Source organism: Stenella coeruleoalba (assembly GCF_951394435.1).
Source record: "Stenella coeruleoalba genome assembly, chromosome: 2".
Taxonomy (NCBI): Eukaryota; Metazoa; Chordata; class Mammalia; order Artiodactyla; family Delphinidae; genus Stenella; species Stenella coeruleoalba.
Window position 1 is genome coordinate 91,333,583 of NC_137147.1, and position 21,152 is coordinate 91,354,734.

At 38.5% G+C, this 21,152-nt stretch overlaps 1 protein-coding gene across 3 annotated transcripts in view; it reads right to left on the reverse strand.

Moving 5' to 3' along the window:
- Nucleotides 1-365: 365 nt before the first annotated feature.
- Nucleotides 366-21,152, reverse strand: part of SECISBP2L (SECIS binding protein 2 like) — a 65,809-nt gene continuing 45,022 nt past the window's right edge. Inside the window, exons 17-20 of one of the 3 annotated variants that reach the window (XR_013827040.1) lie at nt 14,980-15,199; nt 7,530-8,245; nt 3,208-3,355; nt 366-2,704 (exon numbers count right to left, since the gene is read on the reverse strand). Coding sequence is in view for 2 of the 3 variants with exons in the window: in XM_079912612.1 (XP_079768738.1) it covers nt 7,563-8,245; nt 14,980-15,199 (903 nt within the window). In the remaining variant the exon portion in view is untranslated. Of the gene's footprint in view, nt 3,356-3,802; nt 8,246-14,979; nt 15,200-21,152 lie in introns of those variants that run through there. The other 2 variants (XM_079912612.1, XM_079912611.1) reach the window with 2 other exon arrangements.

Consider the following 21,152-nt stretch of genomic DNA (forward strand, 5'->3'; position numbering starts at 1 on the left):
TTTCTCGTTTGTAGGGAACAGCCTCCAGCCTCCATGACCTTCCCTGAGTTCCACAAGACAGATTCGAACAGTTGCCAATCAGGGAAGGGAGGGGATGCAGAGACAAGGCAGGAGCAGGCAAGAAACAATAGTGCAGCCTTGGGGCAGGTCCTGGTTCTGCCTCAAGGGATACACAGAACAATCTCTTTGAGCTCTTTACAGAACTAAAACCCCCAACAAATGGAAGATGTCAGCATTCTTCACTCCAGAGAAGATGACAGTTTGATAACCTTGAGAAGCTTATCAGACCACCTGAGACCAGATTACAGGAGTGAAGACCCTGCACACACCCTGATCCTTATCAGCAAGCCTGCCCTTGAACCCTTGCTATAAAACTCCTCACCAGGGGCTTCCCTGGTGGCACAGTGGTTGAGAGTCCGCCTGCCGATGCAGGGGACACGGGTTCGTGCCCCGGTCTGGGAAGATCCCACATGCCGCGGAGCGGCTGGGCCCGTGAGCCATGGCCGCTGAGCCTGTGCGTCCGGAGCCTGTGCTCCGCAACAGGAGAGGCCACAACAGTGAGAGACCCGCGTACCGCAAAAAAAAAAACTCACCAAATCCTCCTGGGTTGGGACACACAGTTTTTCAGGGCACGACTCCACTGTGTCCCCCTTTGCCTGCCAAAGCAACAACGTTGTTCTTTTCTACTTTACCTAAAACTCCGTCTCTGGGATTTGATTTGGCACTGGTGCACAGAGGCCAAGTTTTCGGCATCAGGAGCCTCTCTACTGTCTTGGCACACCCACTCCATCCACTTCCTGTGGCCTTCAGTTCAAATTTTTGAGGAAACTAGGGTGATTGACTTAATTACCATGGCCCATTCTGGGTACCAAGCTGCTTTGAGGGGTACTGGCAGCCTTTGGCTATGGTGGCCTTGGAAAGTGCCCAGCCTGGTCCAACTCAGGACCACCCCTGACCAAGGAATGGACTTGCTGTTTCCCCAAGGAGGATAACTGACTCAACCGGCACATCCCTCGTTGATAAAGGTGAACCAGAGAATCAAGGGACTTGGCCGATGGTCCAGAGGGAGTAGAGAATGAGAAACATGAGTCCAGGCCTCCCAAAGCCCTGTACGGACAAAGCAGCAGGGCTTGTTTCCAATGATGCTCCTCCCAGGCAGCCACATGCCTTCTACCACTGGGTAGAACTTTATACTATTTCTAGTACATCCATGACAGATGTATCATCCCTAGAAATAAAGGGAAGAACTGGGGAAAAACTACACAAGTATCAAGTGCTGTTGGACATCATCATCAATTTGAGAGGCTGGCAAACTTTCTGTGAAGGACCAGATAGCAAATATTTTAGGCTTTGAGGGCCAGATGGTCTCTGTCACAACTATTCAACTCTGTCAATGTAGCACAAAAGCAGTCATGGACGATATGTAAATGAATGGGTGCGGCTATGTTCCAAGAAAACGTTATTTATAAAAACAGGCCGCTGGCGGGACTCCCCTGGTGGCGCAGTGGTTAAGACTCCACGCCCCCAATGCCGGGGGCCCAGGTTCGATCCCTGGTCAGGTAACTAGATCCCACATGCATGGCACAACTAAGGAGCCCGACTGTCGCAACTAAGACCCGGTACAAACAAAACAAACAAACAAACAAAAGGCTGCTGGCTGACTTGGCTCACAGGCTGCATGCAGTTTGCTGATCCCCTTAACTAAAAGGTTATGAAATAGTTTAAATGGTGCACCTTGAGTACTAAGGAACAAGTAAAAATTGACCAGTTGAATCCTTTTTCTTGGCCATCATTGTGTTTGAATATTTGTAAAGTAGGAACACAGATCTTTCTTACCTTCCTAATTACAAATATTAGAGCATTTATGAGAAATCACCATTTGCCTTACAAGACAGGTTTTAGGAAGGGGAAAGCAAGGAAAAAGTACAATGACAGGGATAATCACCTCTAATATTTCTCCTATGATTGAGAAACCAATAATTTTCAAACTTTCTCTTATTCCTCCTTAACCAGAGCTAACACACAAAATTAACTGCTTAAATTTCAATCATTATCCTATTCTCAAGCAGAGGGTTTACAAAGCAATGAAAATGCTCCAACTCAGGTAAACAAAGAAGCAAAGATAATCTGGGGAATCTGTACACCTAAGTAGGTACCACTTTTACTCACATCACTCTTCCTCTAATAGATAAGGGTGCAACCAACACTGCCTTAAATCAGAATCCCACCATAGGAAGGCTGTGGTTATTACCTGTGCCCTCTAGTAATTCAAGGCTATGACCAAGCCTGATGCTTCTGAGAAGACAAAGCACTCATTCCTTCCACAGAAACCTGTACTACTCCAGGCCCCAAACCACAGCTAAGTCACAATTGCATTCTCTGGTTGCTCAGCTAGGAGCTCCAAACTTCATGCAATTCAGTATCTTATTTGCTCTAACCCTCTGTACCTTGAATACAGGCAGCCAGGTTATAGCCACACAGTTACCCAACGCATTTCTGCAAGAATAAATCTCTTTCCTTACCAGAGGGTTGCCAAATAATCACTCAAAGTGTCAGAGAGATGGGAGGAGCAGGGTGAGGGGAAATAAAAGAGATTGAGACAGGGTCCAAAATAGAAACATCTCCCCCTTTTCCAAACTCTGCATTGTGGGAGCTCCGGCGAAACATGCTTTGGCCCTGTGATCCACAAGGCTGCCATTATTACCTATAATGTAATAAGCCAGGTGTCATATTTCATACGTGTCAGAAGAACCCATGTTAAGCTAAAATACTGAATTGCTAAGATAACTTAGACATTTCAAATAACTGAACTACTTAACGTGTGATCTAAATGTCTTTTGATGGTGTTCTCTTTCTAAAATGAAATACTTATGTGTATGGCTCCCAAGTTCTGAGCTTAGACTCAGAACTAAACACCTTTCATGGTCAGGCCCATAGTTCAGGATACTTCTCTTCCCTCTCTCCTCACTTAAAAAAAAAGTTATTAATATTACATGGTAGCCTTTGACTGTTTTCAGGGGCCATGCACACCCTCTTCTGGTCACTTCTAAGAAAACCTGATCACTGTTAGGGAAGGAACTCTGTCAGCAGTAGTACAAATTTTGGTCCAAGAAAGGGAACTGTCCTGATAACAACGGAGAGGCATCCCTCCTTTCTCTTTGTGATCATCAAAACTTAATTTTTCATTATGAAAATTAGTGAACCTACTATTTTCTAACAGATGAGTTTTCAGATTTCCTCCACTTCATTGTGATACAGTGACAAGGTCTGAGACAACTCCAGGCAAAGGGTGATCAGGTGAGGCTCAGTAAATCCAGTCTCTGAGGCAATCAGTTCAGTCCCGGCAGATCTCACACTGCAGAAGACACATGAAGATGAGGGGAAGCCCTACTTAGTTTGCACACATTGAGCATTTTGTGCTGACATAACATAGAAGACATAGTGAATAAAAGCATAGACTTGACCACAGGACTGAGTCTGAATCCCAGATCTGCTAATTTACCAGCTGTGGAGCTTGGGCAAGTTACTTAACATTTCCATGATTATTTCATCATCTAAAAAGTGAGAAATTATAATAGTATTTCCTCATAGGGCTGCTGTGAGGATTAAGTAAGTTAATATTGGGAAACGGCTTAGAACAATGTCTGGCACAGAGTAACTAGCATAAAAAGGAGAAGGAATTGGTAGGAGCCTTTTCCTAACACTAAGATGGTCTCTGGTGAGATGGTTAGACCCATGCCACAGATCACACCAACCACAGAGATTTTTACTAGTTACTCCTTCCTGCAGATTATACCTTCTTTGGGCACACCCATGAGGGCACTAAGGGATACCACAAGCTGGACTCTTCTTTTCTCTATCCTACATGTTGGGCAAGTCAGGAATTCCTCAAGCACCTATTCTGAAATGATAGACTACATTTCAATAATCATTTTATTAGTTACAGAAGAATTTCCACTAGTATTTACATAGTGCAAAAAAGCTGTTATTACCCCTATAATGTGATATAGCAATCATCCTTCATACAGCAAAAGACCTATCAAGATGAAAATCCCTTCATGTTATAATTCACACTAACTTTGCTAGTTTTTAATTAGAGCATTATGATTAAGACAGTAAATTATAAATTCATGTGGTATACTTAGAAATTAAATTACAAAATAATACAAATCCTCTTAAGGTGTGATGTGCCAACAAAGTTTAAATTTTTATCATTAATTAGAATTCAGATTTCAGATTAGGCAAACAGTCTGGCTGATTCTGTGATGTGTGTAAAGGTTGGAAGGAACAAGGGAGGAAGAAGATATATTATTTCACAAAAAAAATTTAAGTCAAAAAAAGATAAAGTGTTTAAATGGATAAGTTAATGTTCTACTTTGTTGACACAACATACATAAAATACTTAAATGACAGGTCTTTTTCTTTTTAAGCAAACAGCAGCTTTACAAACAGTAATACTTCTTTATATATATATATATTAAAGTAACAATGTGTTAGGATTGAACAGTTTTGTGCTAAAGAGTTGAAAAATGAATGTGGAGCTCACTACTCATTTGCACACTGTAATTCCCATCCCACCCACCTCCCCCAGCTTATTAAGAAATCAGACAATTACATTATTTGGATATTAATTTCTCAATATTTGAACTATGTAAATTCCTTTTGACTAATTCTTTTCCAAATACTGGAAGCATATAAAATACCATCTCTGCAAAAATGACATCCATTCAGAGCCTTTAAAAACTTTTCAATGTATAACACATTTTTTCCAACGTTTAGTCAAAAGAAATATATTACAACATTTACAAACATATTTAAACCAAAAGTTAAGCTAATATGAACATTGTCTTTTGAGAAGTAATCTTCACAGCAAACAAACCTACTGAAGCAGAAATCTAGTTTTGGGAGTGCAATTCATATTTTAATTAATATATTTATGTATTGAAATAGAAATCTAATATTAATTATTGCCACTAAAACCACCTCTACACATGAAGAAAAAAAATCACTATGGTTTTTATTTCTTGTGATGATGAACCTTTATTCTTAGCATTAGATCTCTCTAAATCTCCAAAGAGCTACTCACCCCAGATCCAAAAAACACTTTCCTAATTTTCACACCTCTGCCTGCACATAATATACACAAATTCCAGAATTTATCAAAAGGAAACGAATTATAAAGACATTACCAATACTACCATTAGTACATTACCAATGCTACGTTCTACACAGTAGCATTTCCTTTAATAAATTTTGGGTTGTCCTCTAGAGGTGACCTGTCTCATATAAAAAAGGCCATGGTCCCTTGGGTTTGCTGACAGAAGATACTGCACGTGCAAGAGCGTTTATCAAACACATAACTGAACACTTCTGAAGTCTATAGCAAAATTCAAAGTTACTGGTGTTCTGAAGATTTCTTCAACTTCCCTTTTGATACAAATGTCAAAAAATCTAAAATGACAATTCTCATTCAGTAGAGATATAAAATATAAGAAACCTTTGAAAAGCCACTCATTACCTTAAGATCAAGAGTTATTTGAATCACTGACACCAGGCAAAGGAAATTTACACCATTAAAAAGTATGCAAAATTTTTCAATATACTTTTAAGATTGTCAGTAGTTCAAAACCTCTATCATTTCTTTAAACCAACTAACACTTCCAAAGGTACAGAGACAGTAGGATCTGCCACATATAAATCCATGATTACTATTTCAGAGGCTTCATTCCTTACATGCTACACACCTTTAAGTACTGGATACTCTGTGCCTAAGAAGTCTATACTGAAGAACAGTTTAGGCAGGACAGTACAATAACGTCCCCTTTTAGCACGCTAATAAAGTTGATAGACTTGACATTTCCTACACAGCAATGCTCCTAAACTTTCACAATTCACAAATAACTAAGTCATCAACCAAGAATCTGGTCTCTCCAGTAATTAATGTTGGGATTATCAATAAATACATCAATACTAGAACAGTAGTCCCAATGCATTCAGTAAAGAATCTGCCCAATTCTTCCCTCTCACCTCTGTGAGGCAAAGCTCTGCCCCATAAAACCTGGGCAGGGAAAATACCCCTCCCTCTTCAGTTCTGTGCCTGCTTATCGGAGTTGGAAGTGTAACGCTGGCATGCGTGTGTGTGTGTGTGTGTGTGTGTGTGTGTACACGCAGACACGTGTGTTGGTTAACTGGAGGTGGTGGGTGGTTGAAGGGAAGACAGAAAAATAGGTAATTTGTAATTCTCCCACCGTTATACACTTGCAGAGGTCACTACCAGGTGGTGACTGACTAGCAAAACATTTAGCTGAGTAACTTTAACTTCACCCAAGGAGGTATAAACATTCCAGGAGAAGGGTAGAGATAACTAACAGTGATCAAGAATTAATACCTGTGCCTATCTCCACACTCTAAAATCATCTAATAGTTTCAGCACAATTAGAACTTTCTCTTTTCTTCAAAACTTCCTCTTCCAAATCTTGATTATCAGGATACATGTTACAATTGCATAAAGTTCCTTTCCCTGGCTCCCGTCAGTAACTGTGGTCAGTGTTACCTGGCAGGTGCTCAAGGTTAGGGACAAAATATTCTTCTTAAAAGGTGCAACGGTTTTTCACTCAGGACAAAGTATGAATACTCAATCAGATCCATATTTTAAGTCCAGAGAATCCCAAATCAGAAGCATGCAAGAGAACACACCAGTATAAGACTCTGCTTCTGGATAGTTTACAATTAAGTGCTGCAGTCATACAACCGGTTACAATTATTCACCTGTCAAAATTTGCCTAATTTTATGCAAATACGACTATGTACAAGAGCATTCCTGAGGTAAGTAAGAAGCAAATGTGAAACAGAACCCAGAATGTCCTATCATGGGTGACTTCTCACTATCAAAGACAAACATACCTAACTTTCCACAAATAAGGCCAGCTCTAATCTACCATGGTGGCTCCTTTGCTAGCCTAAGTATTGGAGGCTCTGTCTTAGCCCATCCCAACTTTAATCAATTACCATGATCAGTGACTTCTGAAATAAGCATTTGTGGACTAAATAAAAGGTGCATCCATTTTTAATACAAAACACTTTGCGAACTTAGTTACCCTCAGCCATTTTTTTAGTTTTCTAACTCTACCTCCAGTTCTTCTCTAAAGAAGCCCAAACAACTTTTTGGTCAGACAAATTAGAGTATAGGATGTATAGTCTTGAAGCAAACACTGGTAACTGCTCCTTTTCTTAGAAGCTTAGCCTTTAACCTTCAAAATGACTAAACAGGCATTTTAAATTTACTTTCTTTAAAATCTGGTCTTCTTTTTAAATCGTTATTTTCCATAACAAAATAAGCTGAAACAATTCTGAATTTTCCGTACAGTTCTTAGAAAGACACTTAGATGCTAATTAAAAGCTAAGCTATGGATCATAACAAGTGAAAGACAGCTACAAAAATATCTGTCAGGAATTAAGTACATATATTAAATACTGGACAGTGCAAAATGTTGAGATGAAGCATGAAATATAATGGCTGCAACCCTTACATAGTTGGAGATAGATAGCTGACATTTCCTGAGTTATAGACTTGGGGGCGTATAATTAGAATCAGAGTGCTCCTTGCTCAGCGAGCTGCAGTTGCTGGGCTTCTGCTGTTCCTGACTTGCTTGATGGTCAGTAGTCCAGGCCTCGCTATCCACCCCTGGCTCTAGCACCTCAGCAGCCTCTGCTTCCTCTTCCCCACTTTGCTCTGCATTGTCTTCCTCAGAACCATTAAGGGTTTTTCCAAGCTGAAGAGTTTCCATCGTTCTCTGAGTCTCAGAGACCCAAGACTCAATTCTACTATTGAGCTGCACTTCTACAGATATGGGTTCATGAGTATAATCTTCCTCCTCCTCCTCGTCTTCATCATCCTCTTCTTCCAGCATGCCAGGTACAAGAGTGCTGGTGGTGCTGGTGATGGAGGAATTCAAAAGATCCCGGCCACTGCCATCCAAAGAGCCGGTCTCTGTACTCTGCTGTGAGGCCCATTCCAGGTCATCTGGCTTCACGTCCTCTTTATCACTCACTGTTGGTTTTCCAGGGTTTGTAGCTGAGGTAGTACTGCCTGCAGCCACTGAAGATGGCTGCTTACCAACAGGGGCTGTGTCAAATGCAAGTTTACTGGGCTTTTCAGATGTGCTGTGCTTACAAGAAACTTCTCTCTCATTTTCTGATGTTTCCAATGCATCCGAAGTTTCCACCATGTTTCTCCAATTTGTTTCTGCAAATATCAAACAGATTTCTTAAAAACCAGAACACTGCTTCAGAATCATCCAACTCTTACAAGAGAGAACAAACTATAGAAATCTGTTGGCTCACCAACTGACTGGAATGTTATAAATGGAAAACAGTTCTCAAAAAACCCCAGCATATTTAACATAAAGAAACAAAGAGGCCAAAATAAGTACATTAATGCTTCAGAATGTAAAAGATCTAATACTAACAGGAGCTCACTCACTCTAATATATAAAATCCACGTATTCATAAAAACCAATGAATTGCCTAACATTTTTTGGCCCTGAAGTGTCCTGGGCCCAAGGATCCACAAGTCACAGATGGCAGAGCCAAGATGTCCATCAGAAAAAAAAAGAGAAAGAAATAGTTCTGATTTAACAGGCTTATATTGTGCTCCTTTAGCAACTCAGAGCTGTCTTTTGGCCTGTAATGGAACTTGTGTTTCCATTTATAAGCAAAGATGCCATGCATGTACTTCTAATATTTGTGAAAATGTGTTTTATAACATATGTATGTTGCCTGGCTTACCAAGTGACTTTGAAGCCAAAAAATAATGAAGTGTTATTATATAATACAGTGGTGATAATCTAAATTATTTTTAACAACAGGTAGTCAGTTTATAGCAAAAAATGTACTAGGAATCAGGAGATGAAGAACAACTCTCCCACCCGTTTTTTTGTACGTTTTATTTTATTTTCCATTTAATTTTTTTATCACTGAGGTATAACTGACATAAAACATTATATTATTATAGTTTCAGGTGTACAACATAATGATTCAGTATCTGCATATACTGAGAAATGATCACTACAAGAAGTCTAGTTAACATCCATCCCCATTAATAATTACAATTTTTTTTAAGATCTACCCTCTTAGCAACTTTCAAATACACAATAATATTAATTGTAGTCACCATGCTGTACATTAGATCTCCAAGCCATATTTATTTTATAACTGGAAGGTGGTAACTTTTTACCCCCTTCACCCATTTCGCCCACCCCCAGCACCCCCTGCCTCTGGCAACCACCAATCTGTTCTCTGTATCTATGAGCTTCGGGGATTTTCTTGGGGTTTTTTTGTTTATTTTTTGTTTTGTTTTTAAGATTCCACATATAAATGAGATGATACAGTGTTTTTCTTTGTCTGACTTATTTCACTTAGCATAATGCCCTCGAGGCTCATCCTTATTATCACAAATGGCAAGATTTCATTCTTTTTAATAGCTGAGTAATATTCCACGGTGTGTGTGTGTGTGTGTGTGTGTGTATACACACACACACACACACACACACACACACACACACATCTTCTTTATCCACTGATCTTCTTTACCGATTTATCCATCAATGGACATTAAGTTGTTTCCGTATCTGGGTTATTGTAAATAATGCTGCAATAAACATGGGGGGTGAATACCTCTTTTTTGAGCTAGTGTTTTTATTTTCTTCAGATAAATACACAGAAGTGGAATTGCTCGATCATACAGTAGTTCTCATCTTAATATTTTGAGGAACCTCCATATTGTTTTCCTTAGTGGCTGCACCAACTTACATTCCCATGAGCAGTGCACAAGGGTTCCCTTTGCTCCACATCCTTGCAAACATCTGTTATTTTTTGTCTTTTTGATAACAGCCAACTAACAGGTTGTGAGCTGATATTTCACTGTGGATTTGATAGGCATTTCTCTGATGACTGGTGATGTTGAGCATCTTTTCATGTACCTGTTGGTCATCTGTGTGTCTTTCTTTGGAAAAATGTCTATTCAGATCCTCTGCCCAATTTTAAATCAAATTTTTTTTTTTTTTTGCTATTGAGTTGTATGCGTTATTTATATATTTTGGTTATTAATCCCTCATCAGATACATGATTTGCAAATATATTTTCTCCCATTCAGTAGGCTGCCTTTTCATTTTGTTGATGGTTTCCTTTGCTGTACAGAAGCTGTCTGATTTGGTGTAGTCCCACTTATTTTTGCCTTTTCTTAAAAAATAAAAATCCCCTTCTATTTGCATTGTAGCTGCTATTTGCATTTTACAGGCATAATGATCAAGCTGTAGTGATAAAGCAAGCCTATTCATACAAATATACTTAACTTGATCGCCCCCCATCAATCATATATTGCTACAGACCATATTTTGGCCACCTGAAGTCAGGGCGCATGGTTTGCGGAAAAAACCTTCCTTTCCTGCAGCTACTTCTAATGTAGAACAGGTCTTTCCACTTGCATTCCTACCACATGACAAAAAAATCTAGTCCTCCTCCCTTTATTCTTTCTCAGTTAATAACATCCTTTTCAGTCTCAAAGCAGAAGAAACCTTATAGTAATCCTTGATCCTATCTTTCTCCCTTACTATATATATCCCTTCATTCCACTGAACTCATAACTATACCATGTCACTTCTAGCCCCAAAACTATTAAATTTGGTCACTACTGCCTTAGCTCAAGCCTCCTTTATCTTGCTGTACATCTACTATACCTTTCTAATTGGTTTTGTGAATTGACCACATCACTGTCTAACTGGCTTTTTATTACCCTAGTAATCCAAACTCCTTAGTTTAGTAACCAAGCCCTTCATAATCTATCCTTCTGGTCCCATTCATTTTAACCCCCAGCCATGCATTCCATGCTCAAGGTCACTTTGAATTCTCACTGCTCACAGAAGTCATCCCCTTTCTGTTTACAATTCTTTGCTTTGCATAAGCTGTTCTTTCTGTATGAGATGTGTTTTCCTCATTTACCCTTCACACTCCTACTCATTCTTGACAACTTTTAATGCCAGTTCCTTTGTGAAGCCTTTTCTGATTTTCCTAAGACCATCACTAACCTGAACTCCCACAGCACTTTCTGCATATTTGGTTCAAAAGCATTTGTTTTTTGTTTTCTGTTCTACTCCCTCCTCCCTCCTCATTCCCACTCATCTCTGTGTTCCTGTGGCTGGCATACAGTATGTGCTGGGAAAATAAGCCTTTACAGTAAATGGAAATTTTCACCGATATATGTAATTATGCAGAAAATAACTTTCAAAAGCCATAAAATTTACAAAATTTAGGTACACTTATTTCCTTCCGACAGTTTTTTTCCTCTTTCAAAAGTATTATAAGAATTCATGTGGGGTCTTAGAAAAAGTCCCACCTCTCCCTTAACAGTGAGTCAAAGGAACAGGAAAAAGAAAGGTGGTCAGAAGACTGAGCAGGGCTGATCTCTCTCCAGGCTCTGTCTTGGGCATTCAGCTACTAGGTAGGTGAGCTGAAAGCCAGACAGGTCCTTTGGAAAGGAAAGGGAGATATGACCTTGGAAGCAGAGACAAGGGACTCTGTGATTAGCCATCAAGAGACCTGTCACAATGATCAAAGAGCCACTGAGGTCACATATCCACGGGGAGGGTCCAGGGTTCCACCTTAAAGTAATAGGTGAAGCTTGATCAACAACTAATGAGCACACAAACACATAACTGTGATGGGGAGAAACAAAGCGAGTATGAACATGCGGTCTTTGGCTGGAGGAGCGGGCAGGGGATGGGAGGGGGTTGGGCTGAATACAGGAGTCTAAAGCCAGAATAGCACATCGAGAAGCCCACTTCTGAAGAAGAGATTAGGAAGCAATGTAAAGGCGGGGTCAAAGATCTCAACAAACCTGGAAATGTTACTGATCCAAACCTACCCTGATTCTGAATTGTTTACTTTAGCAGAATTTAGTCAATAAAGCTGCTTATTAACCCCTCTATGCTTTCCTGTTTTGTTAGTTGGTTCTTTGTGAAACTACCTTTTCAACTTTGACACTAGTTGGTTTGTCAGAGGATGAGGTGTGTGTATTTCTCCCATCAGTCAGTACACAGAGGGAAGCTGTCCATCTTTAGATAGTTGTATATAGTAGAGGAACACAGAGATGAGTTCAAGACCCTACAGAAGAAGGTGTGGTGGCAGAGAATGAGCCGGAAACTCAAGATAGATAGAGGTAGTCCTCCCCTCACAAGGGGTTACTGAAAACCTACTGTATGGTCCTACTGGAAATTCATTCAACACACAAGGAATTCACATCACACTGGCTAAGAATTCTAGAGTCAAACTTAGCAGCTCTGTGACACTGGCAAGTGATTTACCTCACTTCATTTTAGTTCTCTCATCTGTAAAATGCAGTACAATATTTCTTATCTCCTAGGACTGCTCAGAGGATTAAATGTCTTAATAAAAGTGCCTAGTAAGAATTCAGTAAGTGAGCTATTATTATTATATGTCAAGTGCCCATTAGGTGTCAGGTTTCTATCTCAAAGAACGTACTGCTCAGTTGGGATTTATGTTTGAAACTATCTGTTTCACGTAAGTATGACAAAATTGAGACTCAGCTCCGGTGGAAGGAAAACATAAGCAAAGAAAACAATTACGGTGTACACAAAGAACAGTAAGACTGAACTATCATAGGAACCTTTCTATTCTACCAATGTTTAGCATCCCTTTCCCAGCTTTGTTTTCTCTTTAGACTGTGGAAATCACAAGAAAACATTTTAGAAATCTTGCACCAGAATGGCATGGGAGACACTATTTGTTGTCTACCCAAGAGTCATTCCCCATTTTCTTCCTGGCTAACAGAACCCCCAAACCTGAGATGGACTTGAACACAGTTCCATGGGAGGAATTAAAATAGTTCTTAGACTATCATGACTATCCCATTCCCCTTTGCCAGATATTCTCTTGCCCACATCTCCCTTGCAGCTAAAAGCAGTCACATGGTCGGCTCTGGCCAAATGAAACAAAAGGCAAAGTCTTCTGAAAATTGTTTCCTTCACTGATAAAAAGAGCATACTGCTTGAACCTCCTGCCTGAACTGTTGTGATGCCCAGGGCCACTGTAGCCATTTATGAACATGAGATGATCAGCACAAGAATAAGAAGCCACAGACTGAAAATGGAAGAATAGAAAAAAGGAAAGAACTAGGGACATTGACAACATTGTGAAATAATTAAATATCCTAATTTCTCAGGCCACATTAGTGGGTTGTTTTTTTTTTTGTTTGTTTCTGCGGTACGCAGGGCTCTCACTGTCGTGGCCTCTCCCGTTGTGGAGCACAGGCTCCGGACGTGCAGGCTCAGCGGCCATGGCTCACGGGCCCAGCCGCTCCGCAGCATGTGGGATCTTCCCGGACCGGGGCACGAACCCACGTCCCCTGCATTGGCAGGCGGACTCTCAACCACTGCGCCACCAGGGAAGCCCCATTAGTGGGTTTTATGTCTGTTGCTGAATACATCTGATACTGACAGAGTAACTTTGTGCTTTACTCTCAAAGCAAATTATTTATGATTATTTCCACTTATTTTGTTGGCGTCCTCATAAATCAGATCATAGGCCAGGAACTTTAAGGTTCTGTCTAAATCCCTTCTTAGAATTCAGCCATTAGCTCACAAAACTTTCGCTCTGAATGAAACGTTATACATGATCTAGACAAACCCTTCTCACTTTACTGAAGACAAATCTGAGGCTCAGAAATTAATCAATTAGGCCTAAATACCCTAGGCAGACTGTGGAAAAGCCAAGGCTTCAATCTTTGAACACTTTAAATCTGGTGTTTTGAAAACATCTTCTAAGTCTTGAGAGGTTCTTTTTATAACTTTTCTTTTTATGTGCCCAAATGAAGATCACAGTCATTTCCCCAAATCCACAGCTTTAGGAATTTATCTTGCAGTTTACCTTTGAGATCTGGCATATCACTAATCACTATATAGAGAAATGATTTCATTTACAAAGTTGGCCCTTTATCTTCTTTACTTTCAACTAGTATCACTTTAACCAAAGAAACATCTCTGCCTCTAAGCCAGAATCACCTTTGCCTGACCAACAGTTTCTGAAAGGTGCACAATAACTTGTTAGTTGCCTCTGGTCTGCAGCTTTGTCAAAAGCATTCCAAACATTTAACTACAATCACAGACAAGGAGAGCAGGAAAGAGAAGTGTGGGAAGAAAGGAAGAAAACGATGACTCAGTTTTTTACATGTTACATTTTAGGTGGCAACAAGCTATTTGATAAACTTTCAGATACGACTAAAAAGAGAAAAGAAAAACAAGAAGCCAAGGTGAAGAAGGTGGCTGCACTATTTTTTAAAAAGAACAGGGGAAATAAAACAGAAACTAGATCAAGAAAGTAATCTAGTATTCTAGTACTAGCGTTCAAAGTATTATAGAAACATTGCAAGGAAACTACTAAAATGCAGAGTACAGTAACTATTGTTACTTTAAACCTTACACATAAATACTGTTTTTAGTCTATAAGTCCTTTTCACTACCATCAGATTTAACTCAAGACAAATGTCACACGTCTACGTTTGATAAGTTTAGACTGAATATTCAGGTCTTTTGTTTACACAGTAAATACAAAATTTTAATAATCAAGTATAAAGTATTAGAATAAAACTTCCTAGAATTTATTTATTTACTTAGTGATAGGTCAGAAGAATGGTACATTTGGCTTTTTAAATCCCTTTGGGATTTTCTTTTTAAGATTTTGGAAATGTGACTAATTTCAGGGTCTCACAGAAACTCTCAGCCCCAAATATTCTCCTAACTTTCAATGGACATGTGTAATACAATTTTTAAACCAAAAATGTGAGCAAAATTTGAATAATCAAGAAGATAAAAACAAAAGGTAGCATGGAGAGTCATTTTTAAAATGACAGTAATCATTAAATTATTTCAAAATTTCAGTCATTTAAAATGGTATGTAATAACTTACCATATTCCTTTTCATTGACTTCAGAGATGGGTTCAGAAATAACACTGCAGAAAGAAATGGCGCTGGCTGCAGAGGGATTCCGAGAATGCCCCATGTGGTGTGGCACCTTTTTCACGTTCTTCAAGGCTTCCTCGGCTTGCTCCTGTTCCATTGCTGCAACCATATCTTTATATGCTTTCCTGGCTTCTTCAGTGAGTTCTACTAACTTATTAAACAGGCTCTAAAAAGAAAGACATTTTGCCCAGTCCATTTTTTGGTATACTCTTTATTACTACCATTAGCAATAAATACCTCTACTGTTTCAGGACTGGATACACTTTCTATCAGCACAAAATCCAAATGGTATGCAAACCACAGAACCTTACAAAATACTCTGTAACTTACATATATTGTTTAGTTAATTCTCACAAGTCTGAGGCAACTTCTTGATTCAGTACTAGCCACTAAATATGCTATATTAAAGTTCTTACAGAGTTTATCAATTCAACAACTGCACCCTTTAGCATGTGGCACTACAGTGGGTAGCAAGACTACTGGAACCACCCCTCTGCTCTCAAGGAACCTTCCATATGGCTGAAAGGAGAGGACAGGAGACGATGATTCAGGGGACAATACCTTAAATGCCTTGACATGTACAAAGTGCTTTAGCTTTGGGAGGAAACATCTAACTGCTGGGCATCAGTGAAGAATTCATAAAGGAATATGACACCTGATGTAGGCCTTGAAAATCTGGTATAGTTTTGAGGAGTGGAGACAGTACATTCTTAGCCAAGCATGCAAAACCATAAACCAAGGTACAGACTTAATAAAGTTCAAGGCTTGTTTGGGGAGCAGTGAAGAATCTTATATGGGTTCGAATATAAGGGAATGAGTGTATGTATGCAGGGTGATATCAAAGGATGCAGAAGCAGATGGCAGTCTCCACAGGAATGAAAAGTTCCCTATCATGTTTGCTTGCTGAAAGAACTCTTTACAATAAGACCAAAAAGAAGTGATGGTATGGCTAGCTGCGGCCTTGAAAATGATGAAAGGCTAATTATAAAAATAGAATAAAGAACCTGGAAATAGAATGTGGAGTTAACCAGAAGTTCTTCCATCAGCAAAAGAGAATGAACATGAATGGAATTAATAACCCCAATGAAACTGTAAATGACAGAGCACATTTGTGTTAATAAATGGCAAAAGTCGTTAGGCATTAAAGCTGTACTTCAATAACTATGACATCTAGCGATGTCTAAAGAAAACTGAAGTTTTCACAGTCACCAGAAAGACAACCAAAGAATGACTTTTAGTGATTCTTACATCAAATGACTTTCAGTGATTCTTACATCACAATTCAACACAATTCAACAACATTCTACTCCTGTTTAATGTCTTGATTTAGTATCAGAATGCAACATACCCACACATTAAGTAAAAAATTTTAGATGGTAAATATGACCTGGCCACCTGGAAGAGTATGTTTAATTATATATATAAAATTACGTTTTCAGACAATGGAGAAAAAGTACAGCATTTTTTTTTCTTAACAGGGCACTGTCATTTAAATATAAACCATAACAACACAAACGCATGGCAAACGTGTCATATTACTATGGAATAATGTATCTCTAAAAACTAAACTTAAGCAGGAAAAGCATAAGTAATGTGCTTTACCCGGCTGCAGTTTAAAGTACAATACAGGTACAATAAACACTGCCGCTAACTGTATTGATTTTTGAAAAGGGGTGGGTGCTAGTAGTATCAAAAATATATTCAGGATTTACTTATTTTTACTTATTTTTAAAAAGGAGGATGGATTCTGATAAAAAAAGCCCCCATGAGTTACATGTAAGAGACTTCATAAATATTTGTTTGCAATAAACCATGCACTTAAGTGCAGCCAACGAAAAGAAAATAGGCTTATGGATATGCAATTCTGAGATTAACATTGGTTTTACAATATAAATAAAACACAGAAACTGTTGGGAATAAAACAATACACAAGAAGAAGAGAAAATAAAATTGAAGAGAAAAGCTATTAGGGAATAAAAGCTTTGAATATCAGGGTAAGGACCGAAAGCTTAATGCAAAGGTTAGCATTATTACATGGTAAATATAGAGTAGGTGCACTACATTACTATGAGTAGACACTCTGGACAATATAGCAGTACTTCCTTTACCTCCGTTTTATGAATGTGTTTTGGTTTAAACAATAACTTACTACCTCAAAATGGAGAAGGCAAGAAAAGCAATGTACAAACAAAACTGCCAAACATTTTATAATATAATATCATACATATAACCTAATATACATAGTTCAGTAAGAAGTCAATACAATTAAAAACAAACACATCCCCTTTTCCTGACCCTGATCCCATTGCTATTCCATAAACTCTAATAGTGAACAAAAGAGTACATTGTTATTATGTGTCTTTATCACAGAGCTACTTAGCACCTAAATTCTCACATGAAGTTTAACGTAACAGGCAGTTATACATCAACCATATAATTAATTAAAGAAACATTTATTACCTGCTCATCCTCGAGTAACGTAAAAGGTTTTCAGGGATATAAAGACAAGGGAAATCAAAGAGGAAATCAAAAGATACCTAGAAACAAATGACAATGAAAACACTACGACCCAAAACCTATGGGATGCAGCAAAAGCAGTTCTAAGAGAGAAGTTTATAGAAATACAATTCTACCTCAAGAAACAAGAAACATTTCAAATAAACAACCTAACCTTACATCTAAAGCAATTAGAGAAAGAAGAACAATAAAACCCCCAAAGACACCAAAAGGAAAGAAATCATAAAGATCAGATCAGAAATAAATGGAAAAAAAAGAAGGAAACAATAGCAAAGATCAATAAAACTAAAAGCTGGTTCTTTGAGAAGATAAAGAAAATTAATAAACCATTAGCCAGATTCATCAAAAAAAAAGGGAGAAGACTCAAATCAATGGAATTAGAACTGAAAAGAGAAGAGAAGTAACAACTGACACTGCAGAAATACAAAGGATCTTGAGAGATTACTACAAGCAACTCTATGCCAATAAAATGGACAATCTGGAAGAAATGGACAAATTCTTAGAAAAGCACAACCTTCTGAGACTGACCAGGAAGAAATAGAAAATATAAACAGACCAATCACAAGCACTGAAATTGAAACTGTGATTAAAAATCTTCCAACAAACAAAAGCCCAGGACCAGATGGCTTCACAGGCGAATTCTATCAAACATTTAGAGAAAAGCGAACACCTATCCTTCACAAACTCTTCTAAAGTATAGCAGAGGAACACTCCCAAACTCATTCTACAAGGCCACCATCACCCTGATACCAAAACAGACAAAGATGTCACAAAGAAAGAAAACTACAGGCCAATATCACTGATGAACACAGATGCAAAAATCCTCAATAAAATTCTAGCAAACAGAATCCAACAGCACATTAAAAGGATCATACACCACGATCATGTGGGGTTTATCCCAGGAATGCAAGGATTCTTCAATATATGCAAATCAATCAATGTGATAAACAATATTAACAAATTGAAGGAGAAAAACCATATGATCATCTCAATAGATGCAGAAAAAGCTTTTGACAAAAATCAATACCCATTTGTGATAAAAAACCCTCCAGAAAGTAAGCATAAAGGGAACTTGCCTCAACATAATAAAGGCCATATATGACAAACCCACAGCCAACATCACTCTCAATGGTGAAAAACTGAAACCATTTCCACTAAGATCAGGAACAAGACAAGGTTGTCCACTCTCTCCACTATTATTCAACATACTGTTGGAAGTTTTAGCCATAACAATCAGAGAAGAACAAGAAATAAAAGGTATCCAAATTGGAAAAGAAGAAATAAAACTGTCACTGTTTGCAGATGACATGATACTGTACATAGAGAACCCTGAAGATGCTACCAGAAAACTAATAGAGCTAATCAATGAATTTGGTAAAGCAGCAGGATACAAAATTAATACACAGAAATCTCTTGCATTCCTATACACTAATGATGAAAAATCTGAAAGAGAAATTAAGGAAACACTCCTATTTACCATTGCGACAAAAAGAATAAAACACCTAGGAATAAACCTACCTAAGCAGACAAAAGACCTGTATGCAGAAAACTATAAGACACTGATGAAAGAAATTAAAGATGACACAAACAGATGGAGAGATATACCATGTTCTTGGATTGGAAGAATCAACATTCTGAAAATGACTATACTACCCAAAGCAATCTACAGATTCAATGCAATCCCTATCAAACTTCCAATGACATTTTTCACAGAACTAGAACATAAAATTTCACAATTTGTATGGAAACACAAAAGACCCCGAAGAGCCAAAGCAATCTTGAGAAAGAAAAACGGAGCTGGAGGAATCAGGCTCCCTGACTTCAGACTATACTACAAAGCTACAGTAATCAAGATAGTATGGTACTGGCAGAAAAACAGAAAGATGGATCAATGGAACAGGATAGAAAGCCCAGACATAAACCCACGCACATATGGTCACCTTATTTTTGATAAGGGAGGCAAGAATATACAATGGAGAAAAGACAGCCTCTTCAATAAGTGGTGCTGGGAAAACTGGACAGCTAGCTACATGTAAAAGAAAGAAATTAGAACACTCCCTAACACCATACACAAAAATAAACTCAAAATAGATTAAAGAGCTAAATGTAAGGCCAGACACTATAAAACTCTTAGAGGAAAACACAGGCAGAACACTCTATGACATACATCACAGCAAGATCCTTTTTGACCCACCTCCCAGAGAAATGGAAATAAAAATAAACAAATGGGACCTAATGAAACTTAAAAGCTTTTCCACAGCAAAGGAAACCATATAAACAAGAAGAAAAGACAACCCTCAGAATGGGAGAAAATATTTGCAAATGAAGCAACTGAAAAGGATTCATCTCCAAAATTTACAAGCAGCTCATGCAGTTCAATATCAAAAAAACAAACAACCCAATACAAAAATGGGCAGAAGACCTAAACAGACATTTCTCCAAAGAAGATATACAGATTGCCAACAAATAAATGAAAGGATGCTCAACATCACTCATCATTAGAGAAATGCAAATCAAAACTACAATGAGGTATCACCTCACACCAGTCAGAATGGCCATCATCAAAAAATCTACAAACAACAAATGCTGTAGAGGGTGTGGAGAAAAGGGAACCCTCTTGCACTGTCGGTGGGAATGTAAATTGACAGAGCCACTATGGAGACAATATGGAGGGTCCTCAAAAAACTAAAAATAGAATTACCATATGACCCAGTAATCCATTACTGGGCATACACCTTGAGAAAACCATAATTCAAAGAGTCATGTACCACAGTGTTCACTGCAGCTCTATTTACAATAGCCAGGACATGGAAGCAACCTAAGTGTCCATCGACAGATGAACGGATAAAGATGATGTGGCAGATATATACAATGGAATATTACTCAGCCATAAAAAGAAACGAAGTTGAGTTATTTGTAGTGAGGTGGATGGACCTAGAGTCTGTCATACAGAGTGAAATCAGAAAGAGAAATATAAATACAGTATGTGAACACATATATATGGAATCTAAAAAACAAAAAATGTTTATGAAGAACCTAGGGGCAGGACAGGAATAAAGATGCAGATGCAGAGAATAGACTTGAGGACATGGGGAGGGTGAAGGGTAAGCTGGAATGAAGTGAGAGAGTGGCATGTACTTATATATTCTACCAAATGTAAAACAGATAGCTAGTGGGAAGCAGCTGCATAGCACAGGGAGATCAGCTCAGTGCTTTGTGACCACCTAGAGGGGTGGGATAGGGAGGGTGGGAGGGAGACGCAAGAGGGAAGAGATAAAAACTGATTCCCTTTGTTATAAAAACAGAAACTAACACGCCACTGTATATTAATTATACTGCAATAAAGATGTCAAAAAAAAAAAAAGACAAGGGTCCTACCCTTGAGGAATTCACACTTACATGAAGAAGCACATTAACTATGACAAAGCAGTGTGATATCTATAACTGAGGAAAGCATGGGCTTCTAATGGCAGGACAAATATCAATTACATGATTGTAAAGAGTAGGTGGGTAGACAGATAATTTAATGGGTAGTGGGAGAGAAACTGAATGGATAGGTGAATGGGGGTATTCAATATGGTGACTGGATAGGAAAGATAGAC